The sequence below is a fragment of the Nycticebus coucang genome, chromosome 13 (assembly GCF_027406575.1).
Source record: "Nycticebus coucang isolate mNycCou1 chromosome 13, mNycCou1.pri, whole genome shotgun sequence".
Taxonomy (NCBI): Eukaryota; Metazoa; Chordata; class Mammalia; order Primates; family Lorisidae; genus Nycticebus; species Nycticebus coucang.
Window position 1 is genome coordinate 57033808 of NC_069792.1, and position 13614 is coordinate 57047421.

The 13614-nt window shown below is 39.2% G+C and overlaps 1 protein-coding gene across 1 annotated transcript in view; it reads left to right on the forward strand.

Moving 5' to 3' along the window:
• The window catches only part of INTS8 (integrator complex subunit 8), a 54860-nt gene that overhangs the window by 26246 nt on the left and 15000 nt on the right, over positions 1-13614 (forward strand). The window contains exons 13-16 of the mRNA XM_053558983.1: positions 1359-1492; positions 3929-4039; positions 6598-6799; positions 7583-7704. Of these exons, the coding sequence (XP_053414958.1) occupies positions 1359-1492; positions 3929-4039; positions 6598-6799; positions 7583-7704 (569 nt within the window). The remainder of the gene's footprint in view (positions 1-1358; positions 1493-3928; positions 4040-6597; positions 6800-7582; positions 7705-13614) is intronic.

Here is a 13614-nt window from a genome sequence, read left to right on the forward strand (position 1 = left end):
CTTTGAGTGTTCTCCAAACTTCTTTCCAAAAAGGCCATATTAGCTTGCATTCCCACCAGCAGTGTAGAAGTGTTCCCTTCTCTCCGCATCCACGCCAACATCTGTAGTTTTGGGATTTTATGATGTGGGCTAATCTTAACTGGAGTTAGATGATATCTCAAAGTGGTTTTGATTTGCATTTCGATGATTAAGGATGATGAGCATTTTTTCATGTTTACCCCTTTATTTAAATTGACATTGAAATATATTTGAAGATGTCCTCTTGTTTTAGTTTATAGTATATTGGTAATTAATAGAAATTTAGCTTTCTTCCATAGTCAGATTTCTGTATAAGCAGATAGGTGCTGGAACAGCTAAGCCCATGGTTAATGAAAATTTAGGCATAAATACATAAAAGATGGTAGCTGGTCAGATAGACCAAGGCAATATTACTGCAAATACATTCTTAGAAGTAAAAACAAAATTAGGGACGTGAGTGGTAAACAATGCTAAGACCAAAAAGAGATAGATTTTCATGCACTTCAGCCTATAACTCTGCTGCTCTGTGCTGGCTACACATTCAGCAACATTGCCATTTTTGTCTTATTGATGTTTTTCTTCCATTTTTGCCTTGATTTGTAGATATAAGTGGAAAGTGCAATGCTGTTCATTAATAAGAAACATAAGCTTCAAAACTTAATGTAGATGAGACAATTCATTTAGTTCAACAAAAGCATAATGTTAGCTACTATAGTCCTCGCTAGATGTAAACTGTTGGATGTCCAGTTGTAAAGGAAAAGAATAATACTAACGAATACAAAATGCGTTTTTGGAATGCGTTTTGGAAATGCATTATTGAAGACTGTGTCTGATAGTTAACATTAGGGACTTTAATGACCATTTTTTGGTTCTCTAGGAAGGGAATGCTTCCTCCTTTCCTCTCCTATTACAAACTACACGTTCTTAATGTTTATCACTCTAAATTAACATTTTATACATCTTTTATTAACACATTGTGTTCAGAAATAGGAATCTATGTATTTGTTAATTCTTTCCATATGCCCCACATAGTTCTTTTCATGAACTAATTGATTTTTACTTTTGTTTACATTTTCACTGTATTTTTAAACTGCATTCATTTATTAAAAACAGCTATGATATAAATATCTTAGGTTTTCTACATGAGGATTGAAGTTAATATGTAATTTACATAATGTTGAATGCATCAGTTCTCAAGTTGATAACTGCTTTTACTTTATAGATATAATGCAAACATACATAATTTCTCCCAGTTAAATTGTCATCCTTATTTTTATAAGTTTATGTATATCTTTAACTTAAATTATTATTGAAATAGAAATCTCTTTTTTCTTTCTTAGCCTCAGCAAGTGTCAACATTGGCCAGTTGGAACATCAGCTTATATTATCAGTGGATCCTTGGAGGATTCGACAGATTTTAATTGAATTACATGGCATGACTTCTGAGCGCCAATTCTGGACAGTGTCTAATAAGGTAAGAAACCCTGTGTGAAAAATAAGTAAGAAAATTACCTTTTCTTTTTATTTTTTTCTTTTGATGGGGTCTCATTGTGTTGCTCAGGCTGGTCTTAAACTCCTGGACTCAGGTAATCCTCCTACCTCAGCCTCCACAATAGCTGGGAATACAAGAGAGTGCTACTGTGCCTGGCTTACCCTTGTTTTCTGATGTCATTTAATAGAAAAGCTGTTCTCTGACCATTTCGAGACTAAGGACCCCTTTTACTTAACAATTTTTGAACCTTCACATAACCATAATTACACTTTTAACATCCATTGACAGGGAAAAGAGAAAATGTCAAAAACAAAGACTGTTAAATCAGTAACATCTAAAAATGAGTTTGTATTTAATTTGTTGTCAAAATATCTACATGTATTTTAAATATACCTGGAAATATATATATAAGGTATTTATGCAGTCTGTAACTAATACTTGCTATGTGCTGTTTAGGGTATTTTTGCTTTTTGGTGTAATACCTGCTTGAAATCTGAAGCCTACAGCATGGAACCAGTTCATTAAAACTTCTTTATAAGGGCAGCGCCTGTGGCTCAGTGAGTAGGGTGCCAGCCGTATATACTGAGGGTGGCGGGTTCGAACTTGGGCCTGGCCAAACTGCAACAAAAAATAGCCAAGTGTTGTAGTGGGCACCTGTAGTCCCAGCTACTCGGGAGGCTGAGGCAAGAGAATTGCCTAAGCTGAGGAGTTGGAGGTTGCTGTGAGCTGTGATGCCACGGCACTCTACCCAGGGCGATAAAGTGAGACTCTGTCTCTAAAAAAAAAAAAAAAAAAAACTTCTTTAAAACATTTTTGGTTTTAAATGTTCTCTTGAAAACTCCTAGCTTAATGTATTTACCTGTTTCTAAGTTTATCTATTGAAAAGTTTTCCTGCATGGAAAATGCAAATAAAAATAACTTTTAGGCTGGGTGTGTGGTGGCTCACACCTGTAATCCTAGCACTCTTGGAGGCCAAGGTGAGTAGATTGCTTAAGCCTACAGGTTTGAGACCAGCTTGAGCAAGAGCGAGACCCCATCTCTAAAACATAACGGGGCATTGTGGCTGGTGCCTGTAGTTGCAGCTACTTGGGAGGCTGAGGCAAGAGAATCATTTGAGCCCAAGACTTTGAGATTTCTGTAATCTATGATGCCATGGCACTCTACCAAGGGTGACAAAATGAGACTGTGTCTCAAAAAACAAAAGAAAAAACAACTTTAAAACACTGTTTCAGTGAATTGTAGCTTAGAAATACAAGGGTAGTAATCTACAGAGACAGGAGTAATTAACGCACTGTGGCAGTGTTTCTAACTAACTGCATAATTCCCCCTCCCCCACCGAAGATGTAGTAAAGCAGTCAGAAATTCATGTATTATTTTATACGACTTAAACATACTAACTGCAAAGGAATGAAAAATTGCTCTAAACATGAGTTGGACTTCCTTGGTATTGATGCTATTTGTTAGTGTTAATTTTTAAGGTGAGGAAGTATATCGCATGATGGTTATGAGAGGGGGTTCTGGGACTGCCTGCCTGAATTTGCATCCGAGCTCCATACTCACTAACTGTGTAGTCTAGACCAGGCGTCCTCAAACTTTTTTTTTTTTTTTTTTTTTGTAGAGACAGAGTCTCACTTTATGGCCCTCGGTAGAGTGCCGTGGCCTCACACAGCTCACAGCAACCTCCAACTCCTGGGCTTAAGCGATTCTCTTGCCTTAGCCTCCCAAGTAGCTGGGACTACAGGCGCCTGCCACAACGCCCAGCTATTTTTTGGTTGCAGTTTGGCCAGGGCTGGGTTTGAACCTGTCACCCTCGGTATATGGGGCCGGCGCCTTACCGACTGAGCCACAGGTGCCGCCCATCCTCAAACTTTTTAAACAGGTGGCCAATTCACTGTCCCTCAGACCGTTTGAGGGCTGGACTATAGTTTAAAAAAAAAAAAACTATGAACAAATTCCTATGCACACTGCACATATCTTATTTTGAAGTAAAAAACAAAACGGGAACAAATACAATTCACACAGCTTCATGTGGCCCACGGGCCGCAGTTTGAGGATGCCTGGTCTAGATCAAGTTACTAGCTACTATGTGCCTCAGTTTTCTGCAAAGCAGGAATAATAGTACCTACTTGGTAGTATTGTTGTGAGGATCACATGAGTTAGTACATTATAAAATTCCTAGTTTTGGGGTTTTCTTTTTCCTATAGGTATCTTTAGAAAGTCCCAATCTGTTTATTACTGGCTTATTGTTACCATTTCATTTCGATTAGTTTTATTATAGGTATAATTTTCCTTTCTCTTTAAAAAAATGATCTATGAATGACTTTTTAAAATGTGATAAAAGATTATTGAAAGATTTTTACCTAGATTTGGCTTTCTCTATGTGTATTTATGTACTTTATGTATTTTTATTTCTTTTAGTGGGAAGTGCCTTCTGTCTACAGTAGTGTTATCCTGGGAATTAAAGATAGTTTAACAAGAGATTTGGTTTACATTCTCATGGCCAAAGGTTTGCACTGCAGTACTGTGAAGGTGAGTGAAAGTGTGCATCAAATATTTGTTAGGAATGTGCTTTAGTAGTGATCAGAACTTACCTTTTCTTGATTTTAAAATCAGTTATAGGCCTAAAAGTTTATTTAAAAAGGTGTTTTGGGTTGCCTTTTCCTTTATCTGTGTAATTATACTAACATGGTTGTGGACATACAGATACTGTTTTGTACCTTCTTACAAATCTGGAGAATATAAAAAGTTATTATTTGGATTAACTTAGTAAAGACGGTATGCTGAAACTAAAAAACAGAATCTCTTATTTATTTTGGTATGGTATTTTACATAAGGAATTTATAGTCTGTTTGGAAATTTGAGACATAAGTGAAATCTTTTTTTTTTGTTGTTGAGACAGAGTCTCACTTTGTCATCCTGGGTAAAGTGCCAAAGTCATAGCTCACAGCAACTAAACTATCACTTCAACATATAATCAATAGAAAAAACTGAACTAGGGTGGCGCCTGTGGCTCAAGGAGTAGGGCGCCAGTCCCATATGCCGGAGGTGGTGGGTTCAAACCTAGCCCTGGCCAAAAACCACACAAAAAAAAAAAACTGAACTATTTTGCGTTCTTTAATGTGTGGCTATCTAGCAAATATTTTATATTTAACAGTACCTCTCAATTTGGACTGGTCACATTTCTTTTTCTTTTCTTTTTTTTTTTTTGAGATAGAGTTTCACTATGTTACCCTTGGTAGAGTGCCTTGGTGTCACAGCTCACAGCAACCTCAAACTTTTGGGCTTATGCAATTCTCTTGTCTCAGGCTCCCAACTAGCTGGGACTATAGGTGCCCACCACAGTGCCTGGCTATTTTTTTTTTTTTTTTTTTGTAATTGTCATTGTTGTTTAGCAGGCCCGGGCTGGGTTCTAACCTGCCAGCCCTGGTGTATGTGGCCGGTGCCCTACGCACTGAGCTACAGGCACTGAGCCAGGACTGGTCGCATTTTACATGCTCAATTCACATGTTGCTATTGGCTGCCATGTTGGATAGGGCATTACTGGATAATTTTTAGCCACTGAAAAGTTTTAATGGGGGAATGTAGTCAGTAGGTTTTCTCTTTCTACATCTAAAATAACATTTATTTGGCACATAGCCTATTTTGCGATTTCATATACATTTATTCTTTGATTTATTCACAAAAAATTGTGTGGAAAGTACTATCAGTTTTATAGGTAAGAAATCAGAGACTGAAAGATATTAAATTGTCCAGTGTTACATAATTGGTAAGTGGCATAAGTGTTAGAAGGGATAAAGAGAAGAGATCATGTTAGAGAAATATTTAGGAGTTAAAATCTAGAAATAATTGTTAACTGATTTGATGTGGAAGGTACTGGGGAGAAAAGAATTGAGTATAATGCTCAAGTTTCTTGTTTGGACATCAGAGAATGGATGACAGTGCCAGCAAGCGAATGTGCAAAAAACATTTTTGAAGGGAGATTATGAATTCATTTTTACAATGTTTAATTTGACGCTGTGATTGGAAACATGAGCCTGAAGCTTGGCGAGTGGTCTGGCTTGGAGTTAATAGATTTTAGAGTCAATAGGAATCGCCCAGGGAAAATATCTACAGAGCACGGAGCCCTGGGCCTGAGAAGGAGTGGTGTAATGGGTATGAGGACCAGAAAAATAATGCAGACACACTAGTCAAGGGAAAGAATTATTATTTTTTTTTTTTTGTAGAGACAGAGTCTCATTTTACCGCCCTTGGTAGAGTGCTCGTCACACGGCTCACAGCAACCTCCAGCTTTTGGGCTTACGTGATTCTCTTGCCTCAGCCTCCCGAGCAGCTGGGACTACAGGCGCCCGCCACAACGCCCGGCTATTTTTTGGTTGCAGTTTGGCTGAGGCCGGGTTTGAATCTGCTACCCTCGGTATTTGGGGCTGGCGCCCTACTCACTGAGCCACAGGCGCCACCCGCAAGGGAAAGAATTATTAAGGAAAAGGCAGTACCTAGCACTGAATTATAGTCTCTAACTCCAGTAAAATAATGGAAAAGTGTGTAGTAGATTGGACAATTAGAAGACCTTTGGTTTATAAGAGCTGTTTCTTTGTGGTGATGGGTAGAAGCCAAGCTGTGGGAATGAATTAGGCATGCAGAGGAAGAAAATGACTAAAGACTCGTCTTTGGAAAAGTTAGAGTGAGATGAGTAAGAAAGGACTTGATTGTGGCATATTTGATTTATTAGCAAATTGCATAGGCTAATACAGTGGTGTGCAAAGATTGTAGAATGCAAAACCTGTTGAAGGTCAAAGGTGGGGAAGCCTGCTTGTGGTATTTTACATGTTATAATACAGAAGTCTTTGTTATTTTATAATATTTGCAAAACTTATTTAATAATATAGTATTTTATATTGATTATTGGATTTTTAAAATTATGAAGGGATGAAATTTTTATTGGAATATATCAACAATACAGAGATGGAAAAGAAAAGCTCTCTGAGATAGCGATGGTATCTGTTTAATCCTTCTCTTCTTTGCTCTGTACTCATAAAAGCACATTTTTGACTGCAGAAAGGTGACCAGGCTGTTATTTCTTTTTATAGGATTTTTCCCATGCTAAACAGCTCTTTGCTGCTTGTTTGGAGTTGGTAACAGAGTTCTCACCAAAACTTCGTCAAGTCATGCTAAATGAGATGTTGCTTTTGGATATTCATACACATGAAGCTGGAACAGGGCAATCAGGAGAGAGACCGCCTTCTGATCTTATTAGTAGGGTGCGAGGATATCTGGAAATGAGGCTTCCTGGTAAGACTATTTCACAAAGACAAATTTCAGAAATTCAGCACTGAATTTGCTTTTGTCTATGCCTCTGTCTTTACCTGGCGTTCTCCTTGACATGTGTCTGTTTCTTCTCTTCTAAGTATGCCAGTCATTGGATTAGGGTCAGTCCTAATCTAGTATGATCTCATATTGTGGACATGAATTTGGAGGGGCTGAGGTGGGAGGATCACTTGAGCCCAGGAATTTGAGGTTGGCATGGCACTCTACCCAGGGTGACAGAGAAGACTGTCTCAAAAAGATAAATAAAATGAAAATAATTTCTGATATAGTGCATTTGTTGAAAAAGTAAATGACTTGTCTTTTACGAGTTCCCTTTTAATAAAAAAAAATTAAAAAGGATAAATATATCATCTCAGATTTATTACAGTTTTATATGGTTTACCTATCTCTTTGCTGTAAATGTAAAAGTTTATATACTACACCATTTTGTACTTGTTTTATTTGTGTGATTATTATCTGCTCATTTCAATTATAAATTTTTGGAAGAAAGGTATCTATTCTCAGAGTTATATAGTAGAGTATTGGGCCCCTAAAGGATAAATAATTTTGTTGATTAATAATGGGGAACATGTAGTTTATTGTTGGGAAATATTAAACTTTCCAGAAATAGGGGTTAAATGTTAGTATTTTTCTATTTTTTATCTGTACCTATTGGTTTTTTTATTCAGTGAAATCTGGGCAAATATTTTTTTTTGTTCCCATTTTAAGGTTGAGATGGAAATTCCAACTATGTTCTTTGCTTTTTAGATATTCCTCTTCGTCAAGTTATAGCTGAGGAATGTGTCGCTTTTATGTTAAACTGGAAGGAAAATGAATACCTTACACTGCAAGTTCCTGCGCTTTTGCTTCAGAGTAATCCATATGTAAAGGTAATTAATCTAAGTAAAAGGATTATTAGAATGGTATTATACTCATTTCTTTGGATATTCATTATTTTGGCATTCATCTGACTTGTATGATACAGTGTAAGGTTAGACAAATGCTTGTTGGTTTGTAGTTAAAGTATAGTTGTTGATAATTCACACATGTGATTTGTACTCGCTATATAGGATTCATGAGGAGGTTGTTACAAATTAGTTAGCAGACAACACTTAGCTATAATTCCAAGGCAGTGTGAATGTAGTCAATTTTTCTTGCTTTGCTGGCTGCGATCAAACTCTGGTACTGGTGGGAACCATCAAGAATGTACTTCTTTCTTTTTTTTTTTTTTTTTTTGCAGTTTGGCCGGGGCGGGTTCGAACCCACCGCTCTTGGTATATGGGGCCGGTGCCCTACTCACTGAGCCAGAGGCGCCTCCCAAGAATGTACTTTCTACCTATTTTCCATTTGAACACTTTGCCCTTCTTAAGAACCTATTTATTGTTCTGAATTTGCTATGTCTGAATTTAGAGCATGTTCATTAATGAATTCATAGCATATTTGCTGTTAGTAATTATACACATATGAAAGAATACAGTCACTAAATTGATAGCAAGTTGTTGATTTAATCTCTCTCTTTTTTTTGAGGCAGTCTTAAGCTGTCGCCCTGGGTAGAGTGCTGTGGCATCCCAGCTCACAGCAACTGCAAACTCTTGGGCTTAAGCGATTCTCTTGCCTCAGCTTCCCAAGTAGCTGGGACTACAGGTGCCTGCCACAATGCCTGGCTGTTTTTTGTTGTTGTTGTTGTTGCAGTTATCATTGTGTTAGCTGGCCCTGATGGGGTTCAAACCCACCAGCACCCTATGTAGCTGGCACCCTACCCACTGAGCTACAGGCGCTGCCCTGATTTTATCTCTCTTAATTACATCTATCTTTTGCAACCTAAAATGCTTCTGAGTGCAGAAAATATGAGAACTAAAGAGAAATGAGAGGTTTTTCCTAAGATTATATCTTTTCTTGAGTAGTGAGGTTTTCCCCCTTTTTGGCCTTATAGTTAAAAAAACAAAATAAAACATTTAATGATTGAACATTTTCACAAGTATTTCTCCCCCCTTTGGGGTATATTTGGTCCTTCAAATTTCTCATTTTTTGGTTTGTAATTCTAGTACTCTAAGGTGGGAAGATTGCTTGAGCTCAGGAGTTTGAGACCAGCCTGAGTAAGAGAGAGACCCCATCCCTACTAAAAAAGAAAAACTAGCTGGACATCATGGCAGGTGTCTGTAGTCCCAGCTACTCTGAAGGCCAAGGCAGGAGGATTGCTTGAAACCAGGAGTTTGAATTCCTGTGAGCTAGGCTGATGACATAGCACTCTAGCCTGGGCAGCAGAGCAGCAGAGTAAGACTCTGTTTCAAACAAACAAAAAAATTTCTATTTTTTTTTTTTTTGAGACAGAGTCTCATTATGTCCTCCTCGGTAGAGTGCTGTAGTGTCACAGCTCACAGCAATCTCAAACTCTTAGGCTTAAGCTATTCTCTTGCCTCAGCCTCTAAGTAGCTGGGACTACAGGCTCCCGTCACAATGCCCAGCTATTTTTTGGTTGTAGTTGTCATTGTTGTTTAGCTGGCCCAGGCTGGGTTCAAACCCGCCAGCCTTAGTGTATGTGGCTGGTGCTGTAACCACTGTACTATGGGCGCCAAGTCAAAATTTCTAATTTTTAAATTCTTCCTTATCTGTCCCAACTTTTCTTTAATACACAGTCCTTTAAGTCCATGCTTCTTTGGTATATTGGTATCAGAACTCTTGGTATATTATACCACTTTTTCACATTTGTCTTTAGTTATTGTTTTCTTTATGTTTCATGTATGCCCTTTTAAAAACTGAATTCATGGTAGCTTATGCCTGTAATCCTAGCACTCTGGGAGGCTGAGATGTGAGGATCCCTTGAGCTTGGGAGTTTGAGACCAGCCTGAGCAAAAGGGAGACACTGTACTAAAAATAGAAAAACTAGCCCCGCATTGTGGTGGGTGCCTGTAGTCCCAGCTACTTGGGGGAAGGCTGAGGCAAGAGAATCGCTTAAGCCTAAGAGTTTAAGGTTGCCGTGAGCTGTGACGCCACGGCCCTCTACTGGGGCGACATAGTGAGACTCTTGTCTCGAACAAACAACACCCCACCCCCCATCCCCCGATTTTAACTCTTTGAAGATTTGATTTCTTAGACTGGCTATGGTGGTTCATGCTGTAGTCCTAGCACTCTGGGAAGCTGAGGCAGGTTGATTGTCTGAGCTCAGGAGTTCAAGACCAGCCTGAGCAAGAGTGAGACCTCATCTCTAAAAATAGCTGGGCATTGTGGTGGGTGCCTGTAGTCCCAACCTACTTGGGAAAGCGAGACAAGAGAATCCTTGAACTCAAGAATTTGAGGGTGCTGTGAGCTATGATGCCATGACACTCTACCAAGGGCAACAAAGTAAGACTCTTGTGTGACCAAAAAAAAAGATTTGTTGATTTATTTTTTCCCCTTCCTTTTTGTGTTTACATTTTTTCAAAAAATTATTCTCATACTTGAATCATCCTTTTCTTTGGAATTTCAGGCATTGAATCGGTTTATCTCTTTAGTGAACTTTGTGTGATAAGTTCCTAATATTTAGGGTGCTTATCTGATTATGCCTTTAATAAACTCCCAGAGGAGGGAACCATTTTGTTCCAAGGTTATCATTTACACAGAGTTGTAACTTGTTGCTCAGTGTTAAAGATTGTATAGTAGCTCCCCTCTTTGTTTCCCCTAGCAGTGAATTCTGTTGAGCTGTGCACCAAAAGAGATGGGCACATGTTTGTGTAATGAATCATTGAGGCTTTAAACTGTATAAGGACACAGAAGATTGTGTTGCAGGTTGCCTAACTCTGGATGAGGTTATCTCACTGCTCCCCGCAGTCCCCTTGAACTGGCCCAGAGGAGGGAGGATGGGTAGTGACCTGGCTAATGGGTAGTCCCTGAGACATCTCATCCTGTCCACTGGTGATTAGGATTTTGTGTGCCACCTTCTGTAATGGGCCCCTTTCTCCTTTTTTAAAGTCAAGGAAAAAGGAATCATAGATGTCTAGAGTAAGTGGTTGTGTTTCCAAGTTTCTGATTCGATACTAAATATACATAAGGATAGGGAAAAGTCTGAAAGGATATCAATAACACGATCTCTGGAATATTAGGTGAGTTTCATCAGTTTTATTTTCTATTCTGTTAAGTATTTTCTTATTTATTTGAATACAAATTATATATATAATCACAAAGTGTTGGAAAAACCTTAACTATGTGACTAAAACATACCTTTTGAAGTAATACACAACTGTCCTTGGATCAGAGTGGAAAGGGCATAGGAAGTGATGGTAGTAACAATGTGGGATAAAACACCCCAGCTTTTAATATGGCCTACAAGGCCTTCTGAGGCATAAACCCTTCTCTTCCAGGTGTACCCCCTCATGTCCCTGTGCTTTGGCACATGCTGCTTGTTTTTTTAGCTAGCTAGGTAGGATTTGATGCTTTCCTAAATTCTTTTCTCGGTAAAAGAGTAAGTCACTTTCTCCTTTTGCCACCTTTGTAGCGTGATGGTGGTCCTGCTACAATTTTGCCATTGATATATTCTTGTATTAATACTGTATAGTTATTTGTTTACCTGTCTTTCCTATAGGATGGTGATCTTTTTAAGGGTAGTTTGTTTTTGTATTCTCTGACTTTCCATGATGCCTTAACACATAGTAGGTGTTCACGAATGTTTGTGGAATTCAATTGATTTGGGGCCTAAGACCTCTAAAAATCCTTTTAATTAAATTTACTCAATAAATTTAGTGACTGTCAGATAAGCATGTGATTCCTGAAACAAAATGAATTTGAGGTAAGGAGCTACAATAGCCCTGCATCATACTACAGCAGATAACTGCATATATTGCAATATAAGTTGTTGGAGAAGAGAATGTTAGGTGGACACCCAGTGTCCTACTAGACCGCAGATCCTCAATGTCCATTCACATGGGGTAGGTAGGGTTTTTGTTATTCTTACTAGGTTTTTCTGCAACCAAACTATTGTTAACTTTCTTGGGTGTGATCATGGAGTTGTGGTTATGTTGAAGAATGTTCTGTCCTTTTTTCCAGATATATACTGGAAAAAAAAAGATGTGCATTGGCCAGGTGAGGTAGTTCATGCTTATAATCCCAGAACTTTGGGAGCTGGGGCAAGTGGATTGCCTGAGCTCTGGAGTTCCAGACTAGCCTAAGCAAGAGAGAGACCCTGTCTCTATTAAAAAAAAAATAAGGCCGGGCACAGTGGCTCACTCCTGTAATCCTAGCACTCTGGGAGGCTGAGGTGAGTAGATTGCTTGAACTCACAGGTTCAAGACCAGGCTAAGCTAGAGCAAGGCCCCGTCTCTAAAAATAGCCAAGTGTTGGCTCGGTGCCTGTGGCTCAAGTGTCTAAGGTGCCAGCCACATACACCTGAGCTGGTGGGTTCGAATCTAGACTGGGCCTGCCAAACAACAATGATGGCTACAACCAAAAAATAGAGCCAGGCGTTGTGGCAGGTGCCTGTAGTCCCAGCTACTTGGGAGGCTGAGACAGGAGTCTCTCTTGAGCCCAGGTGTTGGAGGTTGCTGTGAGCTGTGATGTCACAGCACTCTGCCCAGGGCGACAGCTTGAGGTTCTGTCTCAAAAAAAAAAAAAAAAAAAAAATAGCCGAGTGTTGTGGTGGGCGCCTGTAGTCCCATCTAATTGGGAGGCCGAGGCAAGAGAATCACTTGTGCCCAAGAGTTTGAGGTTGCCCTGAGCTGTGATGCCACAGTATTCTACTGAGGGTGACAAAGTGAGACTCTGTCTCAAAAGAAAAAAAGAAAGAAAAATTAACTGGGCAAAATTTACAGGCACCTGTAGTCCCACCTACTTGGGAGGCTGAGGCAAGAAGATTGCTTGAGCCCAAGAATTTGAAGTTGCTGCGAGTTGTGACGCCATGGAACTCTACCCAGGGCAACAGAGTAAGATTCTTGTCTCTAAAAAGAAAAGAAAGAAAAGTTGTGTATTGAAGTATCTAGGGTGAAATGTCATGTCTGTAACTTATTTATTCATTCGTTTATTTATTTATTTTTTGGAGACAGAGTCTGATTTTGTCACCCTCGGCAGAGTGCCCTGGAGTCATAGCTCACAGCAATCTCAAACTCTTGGGCTCAAACAATTCACTTGCCTCAGCCTCCTGAGTAGGTGGGATTATAGGTGCCTGCCACAACACACAGGTATTTTTAGAGACAAGGTCTTGCTCTGGCTCAGCCTGGTCTTCAACCTGTGATTCCACCTCCCAGAGTGCAAGGATTACAGGCATGAGCCACAGTGCCCAGCCCAATAATTTATCTTAATGTAGTTTGACAGAACTATATATGTAGACAGATATAGAGACCAAACATGACAGAAAATCACGGTGTGTCAGCTAGTTATTGAACTAGTCCTTTAATTTTTTTTTCTGTTTGAAATTTTTCATAACAAAAATTTGTGGGGGGAAAACATCAGTTTTTATCTTTGTCATAATCCTGCCTTCTTAAAGATGGCTTCTTAAGTAGTGAGACCCTATGAGAAAACTTTCTAGGACCATTTAATTGAGAATGGGGTTTCCTGATGGACTTGAAATCATTCTTATTGTAATCTCTTCATTTTTGTTCTACCTTTTTTTTTTTTTTTTTTGTAGAGACAGAGTCTCACTTTATGGCCCTCGGTAGAGTGCCATGGCCTCACACAGCTCACAGCAACCTCCAACTCCTGGGCCTAAGCGATTCTCTTGCCTCAGCCTCCCAAGTAGCTGGGACTACAGGCGCCCGCCACAACGCCCGGCTATTTTTTGGTTGCAGTTTGGCCGGGGCCGGGTTTGAACCTGCCACCCTCGGTATATGGGGCCG